Consider the following 14354-nt stretch of genomic DNA (forward strand, 5'->3'; position numbering starts at 1 on the left):
GCTAAATGGTTTCCTAAATTAAGGTAGTATTTGATGACAGTGAATAAAAACTTTTGTGTATATCTATAGAAAATTTTAATATTTGCCATTAATTTCATTCTTTTGAAGATCTTACGCATTTCCATTAATATGATCATACTTACAGTAGTGTGCTGTGTACCAGGGTCCTGCTTTTCTGAGCAGAACACTACAGAGGAACATTTTTCTGCAGAAAGAGTATAGTGTAAAACATAAAAACAATGAATAATAAATCTTATTAATCTAAATGCTGTGTTCTAAGCAGTGGTGTTTCACAGTAGGGTGCTTAAATCCTTTTGAAAGGCAGTATGTCCATCACTGAAAATTGCAGTAGTCACTGAGACTTCACAGCAGGTGACTAGTTAAGCTGAATAGACAGCAAGGAGAATGGCATGGGACTTCAGAGAGCATGCTTAATTCTCTCTTCCCATGTTTATTCAATAGTAGTGTGGCTGATTGTGAGATAGAAATTTGTTTTCTTCTTGTGATGTGAGAGTGCTTGTGGCTTCTCTGAGGACTGGCTGTCACACACAAACAATTCTTGATTCATTTGAGCTAATGATCTTACTCTTGAACTGCCCATTAGTTGCCTCTTGAAAAGTACTAAGAGTCTTCATCTCCTTTGTGCCTCAAGAGTGAATGGTGTTTAGCCATCAGCCAGGAGGTTTGGTCCATAGAGGAATTCTTCCCTCATCTTAAAATGCTCTTTTATTTTCATCATGGCACTGATTTGAAGTGCACGTGAGCATCTCTTTCCTTTTTCTTGTTGGTCTGTTGTTTTGGTTTTTTTCCAAAAAGACAGGCAGCAGCCTCAGCTCAGTACAGAGACGTGTCTCTGCAGCATTCTTGGAGACCTGTTGATCAAACTTAAGGAAGAAAACAGCAGCTGGTGCTTTCCTCAATCAGGCCCATTCATGTGTGTTCTGCCATGGTTTTGAAGTAGCTAGTGCACGCCCAGTCCCAAACTAGTGTCAGTCTGGGGGCCCTGCAGTCTCCCATGCACAGTAGACAGCTGGAGGGAGGAGGGTTTCTTCCCTAATGCAGCTTTGTTGGCTACTCCTGTTTTTACAACAAATGCACCAAATGGTTCTTTTATTTGGTTTGTCTTCTGTGCAGCTGTTTGAGCAATAAAATGGCTGAAAAAGCTGTTTGTCTTAAATGTGTCAGGGCAGTAGGAGCTTGGAAATGCCTGGGCATTGGCCCCACTGATGGGTATAGTGAGAAGGGCTCTGGCTGTGCCTTTGTGCCACAGCCCCCTAAAGCGTGACAAGGGGGTGTTCACAGTGCTGTGCCTCATTTCCAGGTGCTACTGGGGTTTCCACAGTCACTTCAGCAGAGAGGCAGAGCATTTGTACCACACCTTGGAGTCTTCCTACCAGAAGGCCCTGCAGTCCCATCTGAAGAACTCTGACAGCATCGTGTCCCTGCCACAGTCGGATCGCTCCTCCTCCAGCTCCCAGGAGAGTCTCAAGTAAGGCTTTCTGTGTCACTGCCTCTCCATTTAAACAACTGCTGACAGACAGCTCTATTGAACTGAAGGGAGCATCACCTTGCTTTGTCTCATCTGGTCATTATTTGGTACTCTACACTTGCTTACTCCAAAATAGATTTGTTTGTTTGTTTATTTGGTTGTTTTTTACCTAAAACTGTATGAACAACAAAACCCTCTACTGGCTTTAAAATATAGTAATTCTCTTTACTCCATAAATAATTTTCTAGGAAGCTATTTGTGCTCAGCAGTTAGTTATTCCTTTCAGATACTTAAAACAGTGCTTAGATTGAAGTTAAGCCTTTAGCATTAATCCTAGAGGTGTAAGTCTGTCTCTTTCCAGATAAAAGAAAAGAAATGCTGAACTTGAGTTGTAACTGCAGAGTCAATGTGTAACTCTTATATTGAATGTATGTATTTTATCTACTCTCAGATACATAGTCAACTTAGACTCCAAATGTGTGTGATTTAAATGTAAGACCTACATGAAAAATATCCATAACTTACTGGTCTAACTTTTTAAATCTACAAAACTGGTTCTTAAAAATCTTTTTTGCACAAATAATGTGAGTACTAATTTATTTCGTAATGCTTTTATAAATAATTTCATGGTGGTGCTCTATTCTTAAACAACAAACTTTGGTAGTTTATTCCTGCATATAAATAATTTCCTATTAATTGTGTACTGAGGGAACAGAATTGTGCTGCTCTTGATGACTGAAATACAAGTTTTGTTTTAATAAGTTTCTGTATTAACTTCCAGCCGTCCACTGTCTGCCAAAAGAAGTCCTACTGGAAGTACAACATCAAGAGGTGAGAACAGGAGCTGAAAAATCTGCTCAGGTGTTGCTGAGGAAGTGTGACATTGTGATAATCAAAGACCAACTTTGATCACTGTTTACTGCTCCCTAAAACAGCAGCTCAGAATGTAGAAATTTTAATTACTTTTGGATTTTACACCATATTCTGTGCATCAGCTGCTGATAAAATAATGCTCTTAAAAGAAGTTAGCGAATCAGTAATTTCTTACACCTGAAGGGAAGCCTAAAAATTGTAGTCAAGATATGCTTTGTAATAGCTTGAATAAACTGCTGCTGATGCTAAGACATGCAGCTACAGTCTAATAGTGCCTTCAGTTTTACAGTTTTTGTTATTTATTCTCTGTGATTTCAGCACTTACTGGAGGTGTTTGCACACAAGTCCTACAGTGTTAATTTCCATCTCATTGCTAATCTGTTTTTCTTGTCAGATGGAATATTTAGGTACAGCTTTTCTGTCCTAAGTAAATGCATACAATAATCTAAATAATACATTTTAATATAGAATATAATAGACAAAACTTTGTTGATAAAAGATAAGCTGCCTTTTACACCTGACCAAGGTTGGGTTCTGGCTGGTTTGTCTGTAACTACTGAGACCTACTGAGACCTTTGATTCCAGGAATGTTGTTGTGTAACCTACTTGACTGTGCACACAAATGCATGTTTGCTTGCAGCTGAGTAGTCAAGCTTCATGCTTAAGAGGGTGAGCATCAACAAGTGATGGGAACAACGATCCTCATGAGAAGATGAGGTGTTGGGAAGGAAGTTATTAGAACCTGGACTGAAGGACCTGCAGGTCTGTTTTGGCCAGCAACTCTCACGTGCCAGTGATGGGTACTTGAACTTTCCCATCTAGACTCTGTTAGAAATTTCTTTTTGCTGGCTTGACAGCTTTTTTATCTTATCATTTAAGCTTTTAGAACTCAATAAAGTTCTTAGAGGTAATATCAGGGCAGCATTGATGATACCTTTGCAGGCAGTGTGGGGAAGCCCACAATGCCCCGATAAAGCATTCTTAGTTGAGGTATTTCAGTGCCAGCAGGGAGTGTTAAAAATAGTACTTTAAACTGCTTGTCAGGCTCTTTGAAGCACACAGCTCAAAAAATTAATCTTCTTTATTCTGGATCTCCCACTCCCATCTGCAGCATCTACAGTAAGTACAAAATCTGTGTCAACACCAGGATCTCTGCAGCGATCCCGCAGTGACGTCGATGTGAATGCAGCAGCTAGTGCCAAGTCAAAAGTGACGTCTTCTGGAGCATCCACCCCCTTCAGTTCTGCTGCAGCCTTGCCCCCAGGGTCATACGCATCACTAGGTAAATCTACGTGTTCTACAATTGCAGTTAGCTTCCTTTAGTAGCAGAAAGTGCCTCGCAGTTTGATTGGAAAAATAAACTCTGACTAGAAGAACGTACCTCTGAAATAGTTACCAGCTCTTCAGGATCAGTGTGTGATCTCTTGGCCTTTGGGATTAAGGAAAAAAAATATACAACTGAACTGACTTGAAGCAACAGTTTTGAGTTATGTAGTAATCTGCGTCTCACAGATTGAGGACAATGCTACTCTCTTCCTTTTGACATGTTCCCCTGTCTCTTTTACTTCTTTTCCTTCCCTCCTTTCCTGAAACTGCTTTTCCATTGTTTTATGCTTTGAATAGTACATCTTATTTGAGTTTGCTCCCTTTCTGTTTCACAAAGGCAAAAGATGGAGAAGCAAAGGGGAGGTCAGCCTTGCCATGTCATCAGACAGAATATAAGTATCTGTTCCTTAAGCTGACTCTTTGGATTATAGCCACATGTCGCATTATTCCCTCAGAGCACTGTGTGTTGCCTTCAGGTGTCTCAGGATCTCTTAAAACAAACTTTGCATTGGATCTTTTCTCTCCTGGAGTTGCCATCGAGGGAGTCAGGGATGAGGAAATGCAAGGCAGTGATTGACGCCGTATTTGCTGAGCTTCATCTCAGTTGTGAGCAGAGCTGATCATCTGAGCTCCTTCCTCATTCTGCTGGTTTCACACTAATCTAATCCCAGACTTGCCATCGATCTACCTTTACAACAGGGAAGAAACTCAGGGGTCTGTGCTCTTGATTTAACCTGTGTGCATTGTCGTCACTGAGAAGGGTTGAGGAGTTTCTTCTTTTAATGTAAGGCATTTGCTCTTTAACCTGTTAAAAAGTAAGTGGTGAATTATATAGGGATGATTTTTATGGATTCCATTTTCAGACAGGTTTCTTTCACATCTGAAATGTTTTACCTTGGCTTAGAAGTGTTGGTTGTATTCAGTTCAGAAGTTGAATTCTTATTCTGATTTCAATTGTTCTTACCTGGTTCAAGATGCAGATACATTGCAGTGGAAGTGTAATTACAGAATGTGAAGTTGATCACATGATGGTGGATTTACAGATGCAGCCACTTTTCAGTTGTGCTGCACTCTGGCTTCAGTGGCTGCACGGGCTTCAGTCTTATGTCATGGGGAAGAATGAAGAGGGAGGAAGTATCTACTTAGAGCTGACTTGGTCCTTGAAGCTTAGAGACTGAATCCAGTGTCAGTCTTGTTCTTTAACCATGCTCTAGGAGAAAAGTAGCAAATTCACTCTTAAGTGATGCCAGCATGGCTGCTCCTGAAGGATCCTGCTTCCTTTTTAGCTAATAGGGACATATATCAACTGCACATTGCCATGAGAGAAATGGTGAGGCAAACAGTGAAAATGGAGTTGGGCAAAGGTTGGTTGTTACAGGAGGGAAAACTTGCAAGTGTTTTCTTCCAATACATCAAGGTTTGATTTGCTGCTTGGTCCAACTTCTTTCATTTCTTTAATTGTATTAATTTTTTTTTGCATATTTATTTAGCTAATATATAGTGCCCACTTCTGTTGATGTTACTGATTTTTCCCTATTAACCCTGTCCTTACTTTTCTTTAATTTGCCTAAAGATGGTACTACCAGTAAAGCCGAGGGTAAGCAGTCTCTGTGTAACTGAGGTGTGTCCACAGTCGTACTACCCTACCTGGTCTCTGTTCTCAAAGTGTTACCTGGTTCTCATCCATGTTCACTGGTGACCTGCATGAAGTGTTGCATGGTTGTCCTGCTCATTTTGATGCCATGGGGTATTCTTCACTTTCTCTTTGAGCTCCTCCCTGCTAAAAACCATTAGTCTGCTTTTATGACTCTGGTCACTAAGTTGTTATGTGGGTTTCTCTATTTAAAGCACTGCTTTTGGTTCAAGGTGACCTGTGTATAGACTAAAAAAGAAACCCCAACCGAAAAAACCCCAAAAAACTCCCAAACAACACAAGGCTTGTGATTTCTTTTCTCCTTGATGTGTAAAGGTTTGCTGTGTTTTTCCATCCAAAGCTCAGGTCACAACTGCCAAATGCTTGTGAGAAGAGACTGGGCAGTGAGAGAATTGAATGAGATGATCACATGGCAGAAAAATGAGGACAGTAAACAATGATCTCTAGGGAAGGAATATTTAGTCAACCTCTGTAAACCTGACCTCTCTCTTTTTGTTGTTAACTGTCTGAGTGAGATGGCTTACACCAAAGACAGTTGGAGGAAAGGCTTTTTATACTAGAGCACTGAGCCTGCTAGTTTGGGAAGGATCCCAGTCTGTTTTTCTGGCTCGTTGTCAAAACTTGTTCTTTATTTCTTATTTCTTCAGCAAAAAAAGATCACTGGGAAATTACTTTTTCTGAGGTAGACAGGAGTTGGAAACAAAAATGTTTTCTAAACAGAATGGAGATACTGCACTCTGCAGCAAAGCCTTTTTTTTCCCAGTGCAAGTCTCTTTTCAAGGGATCTATTACTGTCTTGTGGGACTGTGCTCATATCTTTGATGGCTGCTTGTATTTGGATGTGGTGGTCTGAGAAGTGCCACTGTGCTATTGTGACATCTGTGTTATTTTCTTTACTATTACTGCCACATTGAATTGTTATTTGGAAGAAAAGATCTGTACCATTTTTGGAAATGGTACTTAGTGTTGAGAGATGAGCTGACCTCTGCATCTTGAGCGGGAAGTATTTGTGTTTTGTGCTCTGTCAGTGATAAGGAATATGAAGTTGACCTGAGACCTGTATTTCTAAATCAGTCATGAGTTAGATGAAAATTCCAAGTTGTTGTAATAACTGATCTTTTTTCTTCTTCCTTTTTTTTTTTAATTGTTGACACTTTTCTTGCTTTTTGTCTTAGTTCTCAAACCTATCTATTTTTGGCCTACATTTGAAAAGTTGAGGGTTTAATGTTTTATATGAACTACCAGCTTTCAATCCTCTCCTTGGCTGTAATAATGTTTGCAGAGGCCTGTTACAACAGCTGTCCTGTGCAATACCTCTATTTTTAGTTTATTAAATACTTTATTGTCATGATACAAAAGGGTGGAGGTTTTATTTGGTTACTGTTTTCAGTTCAGTTACACTAAGAGCAGATTGGATTTGGTAAAAATCTGTAATAGAAACCAGCATGTTGCTTGGGGCAGGGAACATTGAGATGAACTTTTCAAAACTGAGTTTGCTATCCCCTCAGTTTTAAATACCAAGTCTTATACCTTCTTTTTGCTGTAGGATTCTCTCTTTTTTGATGAGGAGGATCAGGGAGAATTAAAACTCAGTACACTACAGCTAGAGTACTTCAAGAATGAATTTAATAACTGTTTGAAACTCTTCATCTTTTTCCTTTGAGGTAGTTTAGGCAAAAAACCCTTTATTCAGGATTGAGTGTGTCCTTCACTGAATAATGAAACTGAATAAGGTCTTCTGCCAAGCCTGTGATCTTACAGGTTGAGTCAGGAACTGCAGGGAAGATAAAACTTTGTATTCTTGACATAAATGTAAAAGTTAAGAGGGTGTGGTTAGAGAAAAACATCCTCTTGCTCTGGAAACAGAACATAAAGCAGAAATGTCATCTACAGTCATGCTCCTGTGGTTTGTTTTGGGTTTTTTGCAGGTCACCAGTAAGTAATTTAAGAGAAAATTCCTGTGTTATTTTGTGTGATTCAGCTTGACTTTAAATCTGCAGTCTGGTTCCCATCATGGCTTTCTGTAACTACATTGTAAAATTCTGCTCATTCCCCTCAGCCTGGAGCCAGCATTGTGTGGACTTGGCAATTCCCTTCTGTTTTGCCCTTGGTTCTCCTCCTAGTTTGGTTTGGAGTCAGGCAGCTCAAACAAAGGAGCAAGATAGAGTGGGTGATGCCAGTGCAAGAATGCCAGCTAAGAGCTGACTATCAGTCCTTTGGTTTTAAGTTGTGACATCCCAACAATTGGCAAATGCTGTAGGAATGCACTTCCTTGTGGAAAGGTAGGTGAGTCTGTATTCCAGTGAGGTTTGTGCAGGTCTTCATGCAGTGCCTTGATTGCCCAGACCCTTCATGTATGAGGATCTTTTGAACTGCATTAAGGGCTTTACACACAGAAATCTCAAAAGAGATAAATTACAGTCTTGATCTTCACAGCTAGTGTTAGGGAGGTGGCACTTGTGCCATGTTTGTTATACCTGATTAAAAGGAAGCGTTAGAAAAGTTTGTTATTATTTTATCATGAAACAGCTTTTCAAGTAATATTTTAGCGTGATGCATAATGCTTTCATTAATTAGAGTGGTTCAGAGAATTTGTGTTACCTTTTTTTCAAAGCAAGCATGAAGTCAAGCCCCTCAGACAAAGCCTTTCTCCAAAAGGGAAAGCATAAATGCTGGTTTGACCTGTGACTGGCAAGCTCAAAACAAAATCAGCAGTTTGCAGTCAGCGGCACAATTTTTAATTGTTTTGAGTATTCACCAGAAAGGCAATAAAGTGGGGTTTGTTACAGTTTTCAGATAACTTAGGCTCAGGTGGACAACTTGAGTGCATTACCAAAGGCTTTGGGAGTAATACAGGTTGAAAGAAATCACCATTCCTGTTTTCTTCTCTGCCTTAAAGCTGTCCCTTGTCCTTAAGAGTGAGGCTTGATTCAAAGTCATGACTGACAGTGGTACCTTACACGGAGTTGCTCAGGTAGCAGGTTTTTTGCTTTTCTTGCTCCATCCCTTTGCAACTGCTGAGATGATTTGGCTGTGTTTGTGTAGGGTAAAGTGGAGTGTTCACTGAGCCCTCTGCTTTGGAAGGAGATCTCATGTAAAACCCTGAGGCAGCACAGCCTGATGGTTTCCAATAAGGATCAAGTGCCTCTCAGGGAAAATCATTGTGCAGAGTCAGGTCTTTGTGACATTGGAGAAGTGCTAAATATGCATGGAAACCATTCTGATGGGGGTTGTAAAAAGTTCTTTAAATATTATTTGTGTTTTTAATTGATCTCTGTGCGTCTCCCATGTCCATGTGTTATATAGCAGTGATACAGCTAGGGCTAGAGGTTCTTTCAGGAATGTTTTTCTCCAAGTGGGGCAAAAACCCCAGTGCTGGGTAACCTAAATGCATTAATGTGATCCCTGGAGAGACCACCATCATCCCAGTGCGTCCTTGTATAACTTGTGTGGTTGTAGGTCCCTATTCACAGCATGGAATTGATTAAAGTGAATTGTGAAGCTGTTACATCCCATTTCTAGACTAATTGAAAACCATTTTCTTCAGTGTGATATGCAGACTGTCACAAAGCCTTTGGCTGTTTTGTGCGCTGGGGGTGGGGATGCTGCAGTATCCACCCAGAGGATTCAACCTGCCAGGTGAAGCCTCTTGTAAAGCACAAATGTTATCATAGAATCTTCCTTACTTTGTTCCTTTTCTGAAAAAATACCAAAACAAAACAACCTTTCTAGGTTTAGGCATTTGTTAGACATTTCAGGGTTGATTCTGAACCATTGTTGTAAAAATGACAATAACTTTAAAAAATTAAACCAAAACCTCCTAAAAATCCAGAAATGGTTTCTTAACACAATACATTTATATGGAGTCTTTCAAAATCTTTTCTGTGCCAACAGCAGTGTGTTACATGTCAAATGTAGATCAAGGGGTTTTTTTATGGAAATAGTTTCATGGTTTTTGGAGACCATGTTGGGGCAGTCTTTATCTGTTCCTTTGCTGTGCTGGTGTTGTTAGGATGCAGAAATACTTTTAAAAGCAGCAGAAGAATAATGGTTGTGAAATATGGATTGCTACATCTGTAGTTTGAACTAGATATGGAGACAAACCCACTTGAAAGCGAAGAAGTTTTGGGAGGGGAGGTGTTTGCTTGAATTTAAGAACAAGAAAGAAATCTAAGTAGCTTATTTGGTATTATATTTCCAGTCCTACTTGAAATGAGTTTTTCTCTCTGGGTTAGAATTATAGAGATAAAGCCACACACATAGTCCTATGTGCAAATAACTCTTGGATGTGAGTGCAGATTCTTGTTTGCAAATGAAATTCCTGGGGAATGTAGAAGCCACATTTGTGTTGTATGGATTAACTACTATATATGCATGTTGTACTTAGTATAATATATATTAAAAATCCATTTGCACAATGCAAGTCCAATGCAGTGTTAGTTCAAATGCCTGTCAGCATTTTTTAAAGGATGAGAAGATCGGTATCAGTGTTTGGACTCTGTTCTGACTATGGAAGAGCAACTTCTCCTCTCACAGTGTTCTCCCTGACACCCAGTAGGCCTAAATCAGTGTGCAAATGTACCAGTCCAAAAGGAAGCAGAATTTTGTTCCTGGGCATTTGTTAATTCATACAGAAACTGCTGAAATTGGTAGGAATCTGTCCCCCAGCCCTCAGGGGTTTCAAAATAGGGCTGAGTTTTCTTCTTCCAGTCTTGTTGATAATCACATGTTAATTAAGTTTGCGTTAGTTCTGTTTAATTTTTTAAGCCTCTAGAAATGGTTTCAGAAAGTAATCTCAGTTTCACTTTATATATTATTTTAGACTTTGTTTTTCTAACCTTTAAGTTGGAAAAGTCACACATCTTATCCCAGTTTTCCCCTTCTTAGTCACCTACTGATGAAGATACAAGAAAAAAAACCACAACTGTCATAGATGCAGAAAAATCCAGAAAATTTTGAGGGTCATAAGTGGCTTTTGTGTAAGAGGAGGAGACATCAGTCCCTTCTCACCCATTCTTGGCCCATGCACATCACTAAATGTGTCTTCCAGTGCTGCCTGTTACTGTGTGTAGTGTTGAATATCAGCTTGATTTCCCCCTAGGACTTCCTGCAATGCCAAGGCCTCCCACTGGCCTTCTGGAAGGATGTAAATGAATTCCATTGCTGGTTCCTAAGGTGGTCAGATTTAAGTTCTTGTCTTACTGTGATGCCTTCCTGACAGAAGTGAAGGGAAGCCTTGAGGCTTCTGAGAGGAGCGCGATGTCTGCCTGCCTTGGAGTCTGTCTCAGGCTTTGGGTCCATGTCATTGACAAGTGACAGAGTGGCTCTGCTCACCTGTGTGGAGCTGTGCCAAACTTGCATGGGGTGGGATCTGGCTGGCAGAGAGCTCTAGAGCTTGCCTCCAGTGGTGCATCAGGCTGACCCTTTGTAAGGGGCAAGAATGCCTTAGAGCAGAGGAATGTGCAGCCTTGCTTGTGGTAAAGAAGACATCAGCAGCCAGTTTTTTGGCTGTTGGACCCACATGGGTGGGCTCAGACCTTGTTCAGTTGAGCCAGTGGTTAAAAAGTTTTGTTTGTGTTTTCCCAGTTTTCTGCTGATGATTCCTTCTGTGTCTCGTCTATAAACAATTGTCTGAATGTACTTCCCTGTGCTTTGCCTACTGAGCTGCTTTAAAACCAGGTGCTGGTGGAGAGGTTTGAAGTAGAGCTGTCTTGTGGGCTTTTTCCCTTGCAAACAAATTTGCCCTTTCTTCTCAAAGTTAGGCATCTCCTTGTCACTTTGGGTCTAGCAGAAGCTTTCAGACCATGTTATGAATATTTTGAGAGCTCAGAGAAGGAACATAGTTCCCAATCGCTCTGTCTGGGCTGCTTGCCGTTGTCTTGTCCTGCATGTGTGGCTTATGTGAAGTGGGGTTTTTGGGTGGGAAGTGTGTGTGTTTCCCTGTTCATATATCTCTGTATGCTTATGGTGGAGACAGAGGGCAGGAGATGAGTATCTATAACCAGTGGGTGCAGTTGTCTAGACTTCTCTTACCTGCTGTGGGTTTTTTCCTTTCATTATTGTGCCTGAAACTGGAAGTCATCCTCTGAATGCAGGATAACACTGGCATGAGTCCTGAGAAAAGAACTTCAGTCTTGGCTAAGAACTGACCGTGTTGAAAAGTATTGATGGAGGCTTTCTTTGTGTTACTCTTAATTATCATTTCTTTCCCATTAACTAGAGCCAGATAATTGGAGCGTAGCACTGGAAAGAGCTATTCTGTAGGAAACAACCCTACCTCAGGAAGGGGATGAACTGATGACCTCGTAAGCTTCCCTAGCTCAAATTTCAGTGGCTTTTCCATGAGGAAAGGACAGAACAAGGACTGAGAACACTTTGGGACTTTATTTCCATTCTCTGCTTAAATAAAGAGAAGGCACACAGAATCTGTTTTCCTCAACACTGATTATGTTAAATAGGGCTCTCCATTACAAGTAAAGTTGCACTGATCTTGGATAAATATGAGGGACCTGTAAACAGCAGGGAAAAATTCAATGAGCCTGAAATAAAAGTCTGGTCAGGCTGTGTTGACAGACTGTCACAGGAGTGCCTGCCAGCCTGTGCAGGTGGAGCAGGATATAAAGCACCAGACAGCTAGCTGGAAATCCTAGCGATGGAATTTGGGAGGGCAGCTGTCACACCTGTCTCTGAAAGGGTGATCACCTTGTCAGAAAGTAATAATTTGATACAGGAAGCTGAATTTAGGAGACTTGAAATTTTTTGTTGTTGATCCTTTGTAAAGAAGCTACTATAGAACAGGAGCAAAGGCTATGGAGAGGTAATATTTTTTAATTAAACTGGCTGATAGCATTACAGAAAGCAAAGAAGGTTTTGGACTATGGGCTGTGGCTGTTTCCACTCCCTCCCCTGCCTCTCAGCCAGCCTAATAAAAGGTGTTGCCTCTCCCAGTAAATTTCTTTTGTACCCTGGCTAATTGTGTGTATAGTGTGTTAGACGCTGCTGCTGCCTTTGTAAGAAACTTGTTAACAGTGTGCTTGTGTTTGCATCCCTCCAGGCCGGATTCGCACCAGGAGGCAGAGCTCTGGCAGTGCCACCAGTGTCACCTCCACGCCTGCCGATACCCGAGGCCGCAGCCGCGCTAAAGTGGTGTCCCAGTCCCAGCGTAAGAATCCCTTTATTCTTGGGGGAGCAGAACAAACAATTATTCATGTGTTTCTCTTGAATTGCAGTAGCGCCATCAGAGAATTGGGCTCACTTTGGACACATAATAAAATGAATCTCCACCTAGCCAGTGTATGCTCCTGCTGACAAACAGGGCCCCAAATCCCAGTGCTTAGTTGTGGCCTCTTTTTACCAGTTCTGCAGCAGAATTTCGTGTCGCTGTGATGTGTAGCTCTAAATTACTGGCACTGTGTCTTGCTGAGACACCCCCTGTGCCTGTAGCTGACTGCTTGCCCTGCCAAGCCTCTCCTGCTTATGTGACTCTATTTCTGTATGTGTGACCACGTGAGCTGTCTAAAATTAATGGGGTTTGGCATCAGTTGAAAATAGGACATTACCTATTTTTGTGTAGATATGGGAAAAAGGGTTCTGCTTTGATTCACATGACACATCTGTGCTCTCTGGCTTCCTGGCAAGGCATGGTTTTCTCCTAGAAGCCACACATATGGTGCTGCTGCATATTTGTCATGTGTATCTGAGGAGAATTTTGTCACTCAGACTTCAAAAAGGAACTGGGGGAAACGAGAAACTCCCTGTTCTGAGGACCTTCAGCCTTGTGAATAGGAGCTTGGGTTTGTGAAGGACCTGTCTGTTCTGAGGATTTGTCTTGCTTTGTACCCGTATTTGAAAGCCCCTCTCTGTTCATTCTTTCATTGCTTTGCTCTGTCATGCTGGAGAGTTGAAAAAGCTGTTTATAGCCTTGTGTTAGACTGGGAGATCTGCAGAAAGACATAGTATATTGAGCATGGGGCCAAATGGAAATCTTTACATTGAGGTCATAAGGATATATTTGGGCTTTGGGATGCTAATGTAAATTGATTTCTTCAGTATTGTACTTAGAACTTATCCAAAGCCAGAAGTCACCTTTTTTCCCTGAACTATCAATAGGTGTTCTTTAAAGGTTTCAAAAATTATGGACCTAATTTTTCTATAGAATGCCTTACAAAGTTTTCAGATGGTCATATCTGGACCTGCTGCCTTGGTCTAGTTTCCTGAGTTTCCAGCCTAGCCCAACCAGATGTGGTCTTTATCCTCAAACCAAATGTTGCATGCAATAATTTACAAATTCAAATATGTTGAGTTGGTCACAGGACCAGATTCTCCATGCCCACACAGTGGATAACCATGTTGTAATTTCACAGACTGGGCTGGGCTGCAGTTTAGAGTAGAACTTGGGTCTTGGTTGACGTTTTGCTGAGAAGTTGGTCAGCCTTGGGAAGTTTAGTTGCATCTACACATTAACTCACTGCATTCTGCAGGGGCTTTAGGAGGGACATGTTTGTAAATGAATCTGTCTGTATTGTGTATAGCACAAACCGCATGCTGAACGCTGTATTGTCTTGCTGTCTTTTAATCCACTTTTTGCCTGTCCCTTGGTCTGCCCTCATAATCAAGGATCCAGATCAGCTAATCCTGCTGGTGGTAAGAAACGTTTTCCCTTTCTTGCTTTTTCACATTATTTCCTTCACATTTTTTAACTGCTAAGCTTTTAGCTTTCCTCATTCTCTCCTAACTGTAAGACTTAAAAAGCATTTTGTTGAAGTCATAAATCAAAATGTGTATGGCAGGGGACTTTGCTTTCTCCCACTAATCAAACATGGTAAGCATATGTTCTGATGTCAAAGCCGGCTCACTGCTGCAGCTCAGACTCCAGGGGCTGAATTCTTCCCTTCAGTGCATCTCTGCTCACGCCAGTGGGATGACTCTTAGGTCATGGTGCTGTGTGGAAGACTGACACCTGTCACTTTGGGGCGGGGAGAATGGAGCTGGCATCTCCTACAGTGTTGGAGT

At 41.1% G+C, this 14354-nt stretch overlaps 1 protein-coding gene across 11 annotated transcripts in view; it reads left to right on the forward strand.

The window, feature by feature from the left end:
• CLASP1 (cytoplasmic linker associated protein 1) overlaps positions 1–14354 on the forward strand; it is a 164999-nt gene that overhangs the window by 85044 nt on the left and 65601 nt on the right. For 10 of the 11 annotated variants that reach the window (XM_084209512.1, XM_084209508.1, XM_084209513.1 and 7 more), the window contains 4 exons: positions 1322–1489; positions 2271–2320; positions 3474–3644; positions 12397–12504. In XM_084209512.1, coding sequence (XP_084065638.1) covers positions 1322–1489; positions 2271–2320; positions 3474–3644; positions 12397–12504 — 497 coding nt within the window. The remainder of the gene's footprint in view (positions 1–1321; positions 1490–2270; positions 2321–3473; positions 3645–12396; positions 12505–14354) is intronic. The other variant, XM_084209517.1, reaches the window with a different exon arrangement.

This window comes from Fringilla coelebs, assembly GCF_963513975.1.
Source record: "Fringilla coelebs genome assembly, chromosome: 7".
Lineage (NCBI taxonomy): Eukaryota > Metazoa > Chordata > Aves > Passeriformes > Fringillidae > Fringilla > Fringilla coelebs.